The sequence below is a fragment of the Leiobunum rupestre genome, chromosome 11 (genome assembly GCF_980474605.1).
Source record: "Leiobunum rupestre chromosome 11, qqLeiRupe1.1.hap1, whole genome shotgun sequence".
Taxonomy (NCBI): Eukaryota; Metazoa; Arthropoda; class Arachnida; order Opiliones; family Sclerosomatidae; genus Leiobunum; species Leiobunum rupestre.
The window spans coordinates 25,551,222-25,563,945 of record NC_143394.1 but is presented as its reverse complement, the minus strand read 5'-3'; the positions used below and the strand labels follow the sequence as shown (position 1 = coordinate 25,563,945).

The 12,724-nt window shown below is 39.3% G+C and overlaps 1 protein-coding gene across 1 annotated transcript; it reads right to left on the bottom strand.

Moving 5' to 3' along the window:
- Positions 1 to 1,796: 1,796 nt before the first annotated feature.
- LOC149922044 (uncharacterized) lies at positions 1,797 to 12,363 on the bottom strand. The gene is made up of 10 exons (XM_090162230.1): positions 11,249 to 12,363; positions 10,068 to 11,094; positions 6,997 to 9,817; positions 4,530 to 4,836; positions 4,282 to 4,460; positions 2,974 to 3,118; positions 2,402 to 2,917; positions 2,293 to 2,358; positions 2,078 to 2,174; positions 1,797 to 1,808 (listed from the first exon to the last, which is right to left on the bottom strand). The coding sequence occupies exons 1-10, from the start codon at positions 12,361 to 12,363 to the stop codon at positions 1,797 to 1,799; spliced, it is 6,285 nt and encodes a 2,094-aa protein (XP_090018356.1).
- Between the last annotated feature and the right edge of the window lie 361 nt (positions 12,364 to 12,724).

Genomic DNA, 12,724 nt, shown 5'->3' with positions numbered 1-12,724 from the left:
TAACTTAAATATAGGTCATATTTGCCGGTATTATGCTAGATTTCCACTGTAGAATCAGTGGCGTCGCTAGGGTATTTTTTGTACATAGGCTTGCAAATTAGAGGCCCCGTCTCTCAAATTTTCAGTGGTTTCTCTATTACTATTGATTAAATATAAATGTAAATAAATACAAAAAATATTTTATTTCTTAGTCAATAAAAATTATTAATAATAGCATAAGTAACAGAAGAACGATAAGTATGACGATTCCTATTGCTTTAATGCTATTTTTTATCCGAACTTTTTTCGGCACTCATACTCTCTTCAAGCTGAAATACGTTGGTTTTAATTTTATTGACGATATTAAATTATAAAATTACTTCTAGACCAGAGCGACGGAGAAAACATAATACAGAAATCCAGCTTGTATATTCATGGTAAAATTTTATTACAATTTTATTTCATTTGATACCTTTAATAACATTCAAAATTAAAGAAAAACATCAAGAAGAAATTTTGGAGCCAGATCATTTGGAGTCTGATGTAGAACTGACCGAAACTAAAAATTCAAGTAAGAACATATTAAAAAAAAAGTTTGGTTTGATAAAGGCTTTATTGATAAGATTTATCAAATAACGTATAGAAAAGCGTAAAACAAATTTTGGAGGTGTCGAATTTAACGATGATTCTAAGGATGGTAGGGTTGGAGAAGCTGGACCAAGCTCTGAAAAAACCCCAACTTCAACTCAAAAATATAGTAAAAATAATTAGTTACCTTTTATATTTTATAAATTACTTAATTTTTAACCACATTTATTTATTAGGAAGTAGAGCAAAGCCCTTATTTATTCACGAAAAAGCACTTCTGGGTTATGCATAGGAAATCGCGAAACAACAAGCCGTTCGTCAAAAAACACACCAAGAGTGGGCGGAAAAACAATTGGAGGAACAGAGAGAATGGGAGGAGCAAATGATGAACAAGTTTCACGAAGAATCCAAAAGTCTAATGAACGTTTTTCAATCTATGATGTGTCAAATGTTAATTAAATCGGGGACTACCGAATTATCAACCATATCAGTTCCAAGTCCAGAACCATATCAAGAAAATTTTGAATCAACTAGTCAAACTTCAAGACCACAAAAAAGGCCATCGGAGGAAAGCGTCTTTGTACCTATGAAGGGACCAAACCCATCTGCTGATCTTTTATTAAAAAGAAAAAAAGTTGCTAATGCAGCAGCTAAACAACCCAATATCAATGCTCCACAAGTCACCACAAATCACCAAAGCCCAATTACACCAGTAACCAATAACTACCAAAGCTATATTCCACCAGTCACCACAAATCACCAAAGCCAAATTACACCAGTCAGCACTAATTACCAAAGCAATATTCCACCAGTTACCACTAATCACCGAAGCAACAATCTACAAGCCCATAATTATGACAACACTTCTACGGCCTACAATTACCAAAACAGTACCACACCTACCCCTAATTATTGCAGTACTCCACTGACACATAATTATTACATTAATTCTCTAGCCCATAATTATCGAAGAAATATTCTAACAAGTCCCCTTACAAATTTCCAAAACAGCATTACACCAGGTCCGAATGTTGTTTCCACCGTCATACGAGCAGAACTCATATAAACATTGAATGATTCGTGCTCCTTGGTTAATGAAGCATCGTTTCTAAAGGCTTTCATTAACCAAGGTAACAGCGGGTAAGCTGGATCGCCCAAAATCATTAACGGGACGTTAACTCCATTAATTAGTCGTGGAGCCTATAGAATAAAGAGGCAAAGAAATCAAGTTATTTGACATGCTGCAATCATGAATTTATTCATATACACCCATAAATATAGAACCAATGGTGGGGCCAGCAATAAGCGCAGGTAGGCACGTGCCTACCTCTGAATTTGAAAGGGGCCTCCAAAAGCTATTATTTAAAGACAAAAACATTATTGGGCCTCCATAAACTATTATTGAGTAGCAGATTTCCTAGACTTAATAGGGCCTGTAATCTCGTAAAGGGGCCTCAAACTCGTGCATACCCAGGAATGAATACCCACTAAAATCCTATAAAAGTTTTACTTTTGGTAACAGATGCGATTTTTTAAAAATTTCTGATTCTTTTAAAACTTGGGCATCGTGGGCGCTACCTGGCACCTTGCAGCTGATATTGCGAAAGCTAAAACACAAAAAAAACTTAAATTAAAATATTTATTAGTAGCGCTATCAGAGGTTTATAAAATATCTCTTACGTAAGAGATATATTATACACTTCTGGTGCAATGTATAAAAAGTACCGTAATTTGTTATCGACTACCGCTTGCAAAACATACGATGCGTATTGTTTCCTATTTATGAAATCCCTAAAAAAATATTTATCCTTTAACATAATATAGAAAATAATACCTATGTCCTTCCTCCGGAGCGATAATTGGAATATGGGTTCCATCGATGGCCCCGTAAACTTGTGGAATTGCATATTGTAATTCATATTGCTTCGCAATTTCAATCGCTTCTTCTTCATTTGGAAAGGATATGAAGTCCGATATCATTGAACGCGAAATCAGTTTGCAAAACATTCTAAATATTTTAATGACCGTGGACTTGTGGATTCCGAAAAGGTTAGCTACCACACGAAATTCGCAGCAGCTGGCTAGCTTGAACACCGCGATTGCTATTCGTTTTCTCACCGGAACTGGTTTCCTTACATATATTTCCGATGGTTTCATCCCTTCGCTAACTCTGTCGCATAACTGATCAAAACCTTCCTTAGACATGCGAAAATTTTCCACCCAGTCGTCATCGTCAAAATTACTATTCACAATTCGATCCCACCAATCGCCACTTCGGACCTTCATCCAAAATATCTTTCTTCTTTTCTCTCGAAATAACGCGGTAGCGATTTCAGCGGAGGCCGGATTACTAATCAAATCACACTCATTAGAAAGCGCGTGAAAACTTAATATTTTTGAAACTACCGCTCTTCTGTTTTAAAATTTGTTCGAAAAGTAGTCTCCATCTCATCTGTTTGATGTATTTCTAGGCTAGCAAGGAAAAAGGTTGTAGTGCAATAGGTGACTGGATAGACTCGATTATCAACCACTTTTGGTGGTCTGCAGGAAACTGCCAACAGGATTCAGATCTGATGAAGGTGATTCTGGATTCAACATAATACTAAATAAAAAAACTAAAGTTTTAAATTAAAACAATTTAGGAGCTTTGGTCTACAATGCTACATCACGTCACTAATGAACATGATTGGGGTATGGGTTCGTGTTATCATGAGGACCTTACTGAGGAAGATAGGAATAAATCCTGGCTAGATTACGAGAGTGCTGCATATGACAAACTAGTGTCTATTATTTTGGATAAAACCTTTCTGCAAGATTTTCATTTTTATGAAAATTTTAGGTTGGTTGTTTAATTTTTATTTACATTTTAATATTTATATAATTAGATAAATATATATAATATTTAGACATACAGGATCACTCGAATCATTTCACGCTCTCATTTTGAGTTACGCTTTGAAGAAGTTACCGTTTGGGTAATTATAAATTTTAATTATAAATAACTATGCTTAACCAGTAAATGTTTCCTTATTTATGGCTAGGTCAAAGGGCTATGTTGTAAGGAATCTTTTGGCAGCAATCGATTTTAATTCGAACGTATATAGACCACAAGCAACTACCAAAACAGGAACACTAAGGTTTCTTTTCTTTAGCTAAATAAATTTTAAATTTACAATAATTTTAATTTGCAGGTATAAGAAAAAATGCTCAAAATTATCGTCAAAATATTTCGCTGTCCCAGTCAAAATAGTTAAATGCATGAAACCATTTCAAAACTTGTTGGATTTGACCTTATCTAAGGAAGTTGTTAGGAAAGTTGATGACATTTTTCCTAAGAAGGCAAATTGCCAGGAAACACCAGGCCTATCTAAAGACGAACTAATATTTCTACGAGAAGAAAAAGCCAGAATTTCCAGAAATCAATTTACATGCAGCGAACTATTATCTACAAATGAAGAATCCCAATTTCTACCAAAGAATTTTTATTGAAAAATAAAAGCTTGGAAGTGTTGTGAGATGTAAATAAAAATCAATATTACATGCACAAGAACCATTTTTATTTATTTTCTAATTTTACCTAAATCAATGACCTTGGTTTTGGTTCGGTGGTGCAACAGCCTCAAATCCCTTGTAATTTTCTTCCAGGTGGATTTGGATAGACACTTCTTATTTTCAGCACAGAACAAGATGGGATAACTCTACGATTGTGCCTACCCATAGGGCCAATTTGCCACGCAATGTATTGCTTATAGCCAGCATGCCTATAGAAACGATTTGTATTCAAAGCCCGAACATTGATTGCATCACGACGAATATTCATTTGCAGACGTAATACTTCTCGATCTAAAATTAATCTTATGAAGTCCAAATGATCCGTAATACAACCTGTGCCCCTAAATGTAAAATAAGGCAATTTCAATTCAACAATATTTATAATAAAAATCCATTCTCAATGTAAATACCTTGCATTGGTACAACATTGTTTTTCCACTGGTGAATCCATATCGCCACACTTTGTGCAGAAACACCAATCTGGTCCGTTTCCAGGATTAGGTTCTGGTTGCGGGTCAGGAGGTGGCTGACTAGTCGCTACTTGCTGATTATTTGGTGAAATGATAGCATCAGGCCCAGATTGACCAGGAAGGTCATTGTCGTTGCATTCTACTTCTTTATTCGGGTTAGCCTGCTCTGGCATGTGTTTTTCCAGTTTTATTCTCGGATTTTTATTCAGAATATCGCTCAAAATGAATGGGATAGTTTTGCTATTCTCTGTTTGTATAAATTTGCAATAAGATTTACTACAGGTTTTATATTAAGATTATTAAAGAAATCCAATACCTCAAAACTGTAATTTTCCTTTACTTTCTTCTTCTTGGTTTGTGGTTCAATATCGAGTGGTTTACCATTCATGCATATGGTTTTGCCTTTGCCACATGCGCACCAAGGCCCACATTTCTTATGGGTATTACGGCACTTGCAATTAGTTTTATTTTTAGTAGCTTTTCCGGTACCTGACACACAATTCCCACGGCATTTACAGCTTACATTCTCGTTTAAACTCATTATTTTTTCCAAAAACATTCCTCTTATTATAGACTACAATTACCTGAATCTAAAATTACGGCCACTACAAATTGAACCACGCTGGATTGCACAATTCGAATTTTATCGTCCAACAGGAAAAGCCGGTAGGGCGATTCATGGCTGATTCGAATTAAAGTAGTTCCACTCAACTTTGTACTATGTTAACAGTATTTGATAGATTTAAATAAATGGGCAACGTTTTCCATAATTAAATTAAAAAAATACCACATCAATTAAGACTTTTGCTTTAAAAGTCCTTTTAAATTTGCATACCTTTTATGTATTGGATACGCTATGTTCCGTTTTTGACGTCACTGACGACGTTTTTTGAATGCGCTTTGACCCCCCGCAAGCCTCCCTTTCCAGTCCCTTTAAAGCGCTTTTCGCCGAATAGGGGTAAAACCCGCCTTCCGATAATGCGCGCTTCGAACCCCCATGTAACCGGCCTCACTGATATTTTCCAACTCAGCTCGCTCTCAAAAATTGTCCATAACTCTCCTCCCCCAACTGGCGGGTTAAACCCCGATTATCCTACGATCCGAGCGAGCCGTGACGTCAGGCAGATTTCCCCAAAAGAAGCGGGAATTGTCCGAGCCCCGATCACAACCCGTCTCCAAATCCAAAACTTTCCACAAAATCTTTCGTTATTTGGACAAAGAAGGTTGGCGCCGAGGAAACCCCGAAAGCCACCTGCACTCAAATGATTACACTCTTAAAAATATACAATGACAAAATATACAATACACTAATAACTCCCAAACCGTTTCACCCCAAAAGGAAATATACAAAATGCTAAGCCTCTTATTATAGACTACAATTACCTGAATCTAAAATTACGGCCACTACAAATTGAACCACGCTGGATTGCACAATTCGAATTTTATCGTCCAACAGGAAAAGCCGGTAGGGCGATTCATGGCTGATTCGAATTAAAGTAGTTCCACTCAACTTTGTACTATGTTAACAGTATTTGATAGATTTAAATAAATGGGCAACGTTTTCCATAATTAAATTAAAAAAATACCACATCAATTAAGACTTTTGCTTTAAAAGTCCTTTTAAATTTGCATACCTTTTATGTATTGGATACGCTATGTTCCGTTTTTGACGTCACTGACGACGTTTTTTGAATGCGCTTTGACCCCCCGCAAGCCTCCCTTTCCAGTCCCTTTAAAGCGCTTTTCGCCGAATAGGGGTAAAACCCGCCTTCCGATAATGCGCGCTTCGAACCCCCATGTAACCGGCCTCACTGATATTTTCCAACTCAGCTCGCTCTCAAAAATTGTCCATAACTCTCCTCCCCCAACTGGCGGGTTAAACCCCGATTATCCTACGATCCGAGCGAGCCGTGACGTCAGGCAGATTTCCCCAAAAGAAGCGGGAATTGTCCGAGCCCCGATCACAACCCGTCTCCAAATCCAAAACTTTCCACAAAATCTTTCGTTATTTGGACAAAGAAGGTTGGCGCCGAGGAAACCCCGAAAGCCACCTGCACTCAAATGATTACACTCTTAAAAATATACAATGACAAAATATACAATACACTAATAACTCCCAAACCGTTTCACCCCAAAAGGAAATATACAAAATGCTAAGCCGACAATATTTACAAAGTACATTTTAACTGGAAATGAAATGAGGTTTACCATACTTAATTATTTTAATTGGAAATGAACATGGAATTAATAAAAAATAAGTAAAACGTACATCGTAATTTCACACTCCCGCCTTGAACTACAATGTAGTTCAATCGATACTAAAATTCTAAATTATACAACATTTGAACTGGACGCTTTAAGAGTGTTCCATTAGGTAATCTAACCATACATGAACGCACTACATTACCTCTAGCACCTAGAGTTTCAACGACTCCTATTTTCCACAGTAATCGAGGCATTTTTGGCTCTCCGATTAATACTACGTCATTAACGGCCAATTTTTTGGTAGGGCCATACATTGGGCGATGATGGGCCGATCTAAGCTCCAAAAGGTAATTTTCACGCCATCGAACACAAAATCGTTCTAACAATGTTTGCCAGTATTTCTGGCGACGCCTTAGGTCTTCTCTGTGTACTGGCTCTATTTCACTGTCCTTAAAAACTTGAGAAGGAAGCGCGGTCAACCGTTTTCCAACTAGGAAGTGGGACGGTGCTAAAGGGGCTGGTTCCCCAGCGTCTTGATACACGAAACTAATCGGTCGCGAATTCACCATTGCCTCAATTTCGAGTAGCACCGTTTCTAACTCTTCGAAATCTAGACGCGCGTTGCCTAACGACCTTCTGAGGGCTTCTTTCACGCTTTTAATCATTCTCTCGTAGAAACCACCGTGCCAACTGGCCCGGTCCACGATATACCTCCACGATTCTCGAAGATTTCCGAAATAACTCAAGATTTCGGGACTGCGCAAATTTGTTACGAGTTGATTCAACTCTTTTTCCGCGGATTTGAACGTCTTAGCGTTGTCACTGTACATGACTTGAACTATCCCACGGCGCGAAATAAATCGGCGGAAACTCAATAAAAAATGTTTCGTAGATAAGCTCGACACGAGTTCAAAATGAACGGCACGCGTGACGGCACAGGTATACAGCGCGACGTAACATTTGCTCCCATTTTTTGCATACAATGGGCCTCCGAAGTCCACCCCTGAAACTGAGAAGGGTGGCGCTTGATTAATTCTTGACGCCGGAAGCGGAGCCATTATTGGACGCGAACTTTTGGCGCGAAATCTTTTGCACCTAGGGCACCCGTGCACTTCTTTTTTCACTAAAGGCCGGATTTTCGGAGTCCAGTACCTTTCTCTTATTTCCACGAGAGTTTGGTCTACACCCGCGTGTTTTAAACGAATGTGAGCGTCGTCAACGACCAGTTCCGTCAGTCTATGCTTCGCGGACAAGATCCAAGGGTGTTTTTGGCGGTAACTTAGGTCTGCTTCGTCTATTCGACCGGCCACGCACACAAGTTCATCCTCATCGAGGAATTGATTTAATGAAAACAAATTTGACTTTTTGGGTAGAGCTATTTTAGACTTCAAGCATTGCACTTCCACGGGGAAGCTTTTTAGTTGCGCTATCCGAATCCAATACTTTTCAGCATTGTCTAGTTCTTCAGTAGTTAGGGGTCCACTAATTTTATTTTTTGACCTAGCATTTCTGGTAAACCTTTGAATTCTAGCGGTTAATCGCCAAACCAAAACAGCGGAGCTGTACCTGGCTAAATCTAGCACTGGCGTTTCTGACTCTTCAGCCGCTCCCACAACTAAACTTACTTTAGCGACCTTGGCGCGCAATTCATCCTGATATTCTAATTCGTCTACCCTTTTTAATTCTATCTCTGAATCTGAGTTATCTCCATTTACAAACCATTGTGGTCCGCAAAACCAGAGTAGACAATTTTTCAATTCATTTAAAGTTTTCCCTCTCGTGGGTAAATCAGCTGGGTTTTCTTTTCCCGCGCAATGTCCCCAGCAGACGGCATCGGTAAGTTTAAGAATTTCCTGAACTCTATTAGCTACAAATGGTTTAAATGTTTCAGGCGGCTTGTCCCCTTTTAACCAATCTAATACTATCGTGGAATCACTCCACATTTTAACTACGCTCGGGGGGTAATGAAATGTATCTAATAGGCAAGCCATGAGCTTAGCACCCAACACAGCACCCATTAGTTCTAGTCTAGGCAGGGTTAAAGTTTGATTTAATTTAGTTTTTGTTCCTTTCATTTTAATTTTATCTAAGGGCGCTACTCGAGTTTTTGAAGCTACCAAGGCCGTGTTTACCTGACCATTGGCATACCTTCGGCGCACATATATTACTGCTGCGTAAGCTTTAATTGAACTATCAACGAAGCCGTGCAATTCTACTTGTGACCCTTCTTCATTTGGAGCATTTTCAAAATAAAATCTGGGAATTTCTAGTCTTTTCAGCTCTGGAAGTTCCGCGCACCAAATGTCAAATTTGACTGACAACTCAGGGGGCAACTTTATATCCCAGCCTAACTTACTCGCTTTATTGTCGTCCCCCCAGGCCCACATTTCCTGCAATAAAATTTTGGCTCGAATTAAAAATGGAGATATTAACCCTAGTGGATCGTATAGCCTCGCAACGGCTTGTAAAACCCAGCGCTTCGTATTCTTTTTCGTAATTATAAATTTCAATAGCTCCGATACGTCAAAGGTTAATATGTCTTTAACTTCGTCCCAAGCCATCCCCAAAACTTTTAGAGGCGAATGACTAGGTAGATAATTTTGACCTAGCCCTTTAATTTGGTCCCCCCACTCTGCTCTAATTTCTGGCGAATTGCTGCGCCATTTGCGTAAATTCATACCCGCCTTTGACATAATTTCGGTCGAATCACTAATTAATTTAATAGCTTCTTCTACCCCACTAGCCCCTGAGATGTTATCATCTACGTATAGATTTTCCATTAAGGACTGATAGGCCTCAGGGTATTGTTTATCAAATTTCCGGACATGGTGTTTGACGGTTGCGGAGAGCAAAAATGGGCTTGATGTTACCCCGAATACCGCCCGTGTAAACCTAAACACTTGAAATTCTCCCCCTTCTAAATTATCCACCCAGAGAAAACGTAACGCGTCTCTATCTTCAGGTCTTATACCTATCTGGTGGGCAGTGGTGGAACGCTTTTTCCACGTCCCCGGCGATCGCGACTTTATAACCGCGAAAACGAGCTAAAATCCTAAAAAGCTTTTGCGTTAGGTTTGGCCCCGCTTCCAGGCAGTCGTTTAAAGAAGGATAATTCGCCGAATGCGATGAAGCATCGTAAACAATTCTCAGTTTAGTCTTTAAACTGTCCTACTTTATCACTGCCCGATGGGGAATGTAATAGCATTGCTCCGCTACCTCTCTAGTTAGCTCAGCCCTTTCGATTATCCCATTGTTTAATTGATCTTTAATTACCGCATCGTAGCTTAAAAATTTAATAGGATCTGCCTTTAATTTACTAATTAAATTTTTAGTGCGCCTTTTCGCCACCTCGTAATTATCGCCTAATTTATCTTTGTTTGATTTCCACGGAAGCGCCACCTCATAGCGTCCTTCCTTAATTTTGATATTACTTTCAAACGATTTAATGATATTATCTTGGTCTAACTTATCTTCAACTGCTCTATCGGTTATCCCAATGGCCTCAAGATTCCAAAAAGATTCTAATTTCTGAGACAATAGGTCTTCTCCGGCCCTAACCCGTACGTGCATCACCGCTACAGAATTTACCCCGATTGAAGATGAAGTCATGGAAGTCGTGCCCTGTACGGTCCACCCTAGCTTTGTTTTGATTGCCACTAACGCCTCTCCTAAGTTCTCCATCTCTCTTTCGACAATTCTCCAAAAATAATCTGCACCGATTAAAATATCTATAGGAGCGCTCGCGTTTTCGCTCATTGGGTCCGCTACGTCAGCTAATTCTAGATTTCTAGCTTTCATTTCCTTTCTAATGTCCTCTCCTGGCATAGAGAAGACAGCCCCGCAAATTTCTGGAATTTCTAAAGCCACTATTTCTATTTTTTCTCCGGTACGAAAGTTGCTCAATACTACTTTCACCTTCCTTCTCTGGGAGGTGATGGGGTTGCCGCCGAACGGGTGAATACTCAACGCCTCTAAACCCGCGTCTTCTAGCCCAAGGTCACTCGCTAATTTTTGTCTAACAAAACATCTGTGGCTTCCGCCATCTAATAAAACTCGAACTCTAGTTTTTGACCCTCTCCGGTCTTCAACGTTTGCTACCGCTGTCTGTAGTAAAACTACACCCGAATTGGAGTCGTGCACCATAGTACCCACTGCCACTACGCTTTGGTTTGACCTTTCTCCGCCCCTTTCTTGATCTAAACCTGATTGGGGTGCATTAACCTCGGAATTACATTTAGTTTCATCATCTTTACTTGAATTAAATTCGCACAATATTTGATGGTGTTTCCTTCTACAATTTCTACAATTTCGTATTCTACCGTTACATCTATCTGACTTATGATTATTTCTTAGGCATAGAAAACATAATTGTTTTTGGAAAGCGATATTCTTCTTTCAGCTACTGATTTAGACTGACAAGAGTAAAATGGATGCTCAAAATTATTACAAAATACGCATTCTTGGGAGCTACGCCAGTATTCAGAGCCGCGGCCGAAGGCGGAAATTGGGGTCTGGGAGAAAAATTACTTTTACTCGTCTGAGAGCGGTCTTGGCCGTTCCTTTCTCCATATCTATTAAAACTAGAATTATTTATATTATTGTTAATTTTCGGTCTTTGTTGGGGCGCGCCTCTGTGAACGGCAATAGCTCTCTCGCGACATTGAATTTCAGAATTTAAAAATGCTAACAATTCTTTGAAATCCCAAAGCTGCTCGTCAGTTCTACCTCTTTTCCAAGCTAACGATAAATCCATGGGCAGAAGGCCTCCAATAATATGCGCCAATAATTCTCCATAATTTCTACTAAAACGGCCCATGGCGTCGAGGTTCCGAATTTCTATTTTACAGGTATCATGCAAAGTTCTAAGTGCTTCTACGTCCCTCGAACTTTCGATTGTGGGCATCGTATATAAAAACTTATTTAGTCTGTTACTAATTTGTAAATCATTGCGTCCAAAGTGCTTAGTTAAAATATCAATTGCCTCATCATAGTTTCCTTCAGTTAAGGTTAAACCTTCTATGGCCCTTTGAGCCTTTCCTATCAAAAGCGACTTCAAATATTGAAACTTATCTTTTTTTTTCGGTATTGCATCATTTAGATGAATAGCGGTTTCGTACTGTCCCCAAAACTCTAGCCACTGTTCTCCGTCACCGTCGTATTTTCTAAGCTCCAGCTTGGGCAGGCGAATCGATGGTCCGGCGACTTGCTCCTGAACGGATGGTTGAACGGGCTGCTGCGGCGACCCGCTCCCCGCAATGTACCGTTGGGCCCGGTCTCTCCAAAGAACCAGTTTCTCGCTCCGCACCTCGATCTCCAACAGTTCCGTGTCGTAGTCTAAATCCACCTCAATTAGATTTAGGATTTTTCCGTCAAGTTCCTCAATTTTCGCCTCCTTGGAGTTTAATTGCGCAATGCTGTCCTGGAGTTTTAAGATGCTTAGTGGAACTTGGGATAACTCATCCTCTATCTTTTTGCTCTGCGTAGTGACGACTCCTCGCTGGGTCCCTCGCTGCTTAACGAGTTTCATTAATTCTCTTCTAACGGCTAGCGCCGCCGCTGCTTCCGTCATGATGACTGATGTTCACTTGCTTATCGCACCAATCCGCATTAAACTATCCAAAGGTCCCGGGTTTCGGCACCAAAAAAATGTGACGGATTTTCCGTCAATGGGAGAGCTAATTACTTAAAGGGGGTTAAAGATTAACTTTAACCCGAAGAGAAAACGGACTGAAACATTTCCCTCTTCGCGCGATTACTCTAAACTATTTTTAATAACCGGACTGGCTTAAAACTCTAAAAATAAATGCACGTATTTGAAAAACTTAACAACTGTTTATTACAGAAAAGCACAAAATTACTAAATTCCCCAGCACACAGGAATAACAAACTAACTAGGGACGCTCTTTTCCAGGCACTGATATTTTCCAACT

Coding starts and splice junctions, on each gene's coding strand:
- LOC149922044 (XM_090162230.1), bottom strand. CDS start 12,363: ATGACGGAAGCAGCGGCGGCGCTAGCCGTTAGAAGAGAATTAATGAAA. Junction 9,818..10,067: donor AATTTTTAAGCTACGATGCG/GTAATTAAAGAT, acceptor GCGGTTATAAAG/TCGCGATCGCCGGGGACGTG. Junction 2,175..2,292: donor GTAGTCGATAACAAATTACG/GTACTTTTTATA, acceptor TTTGTGTTTTAG/CTTTCGCAATATCAGCTGCA.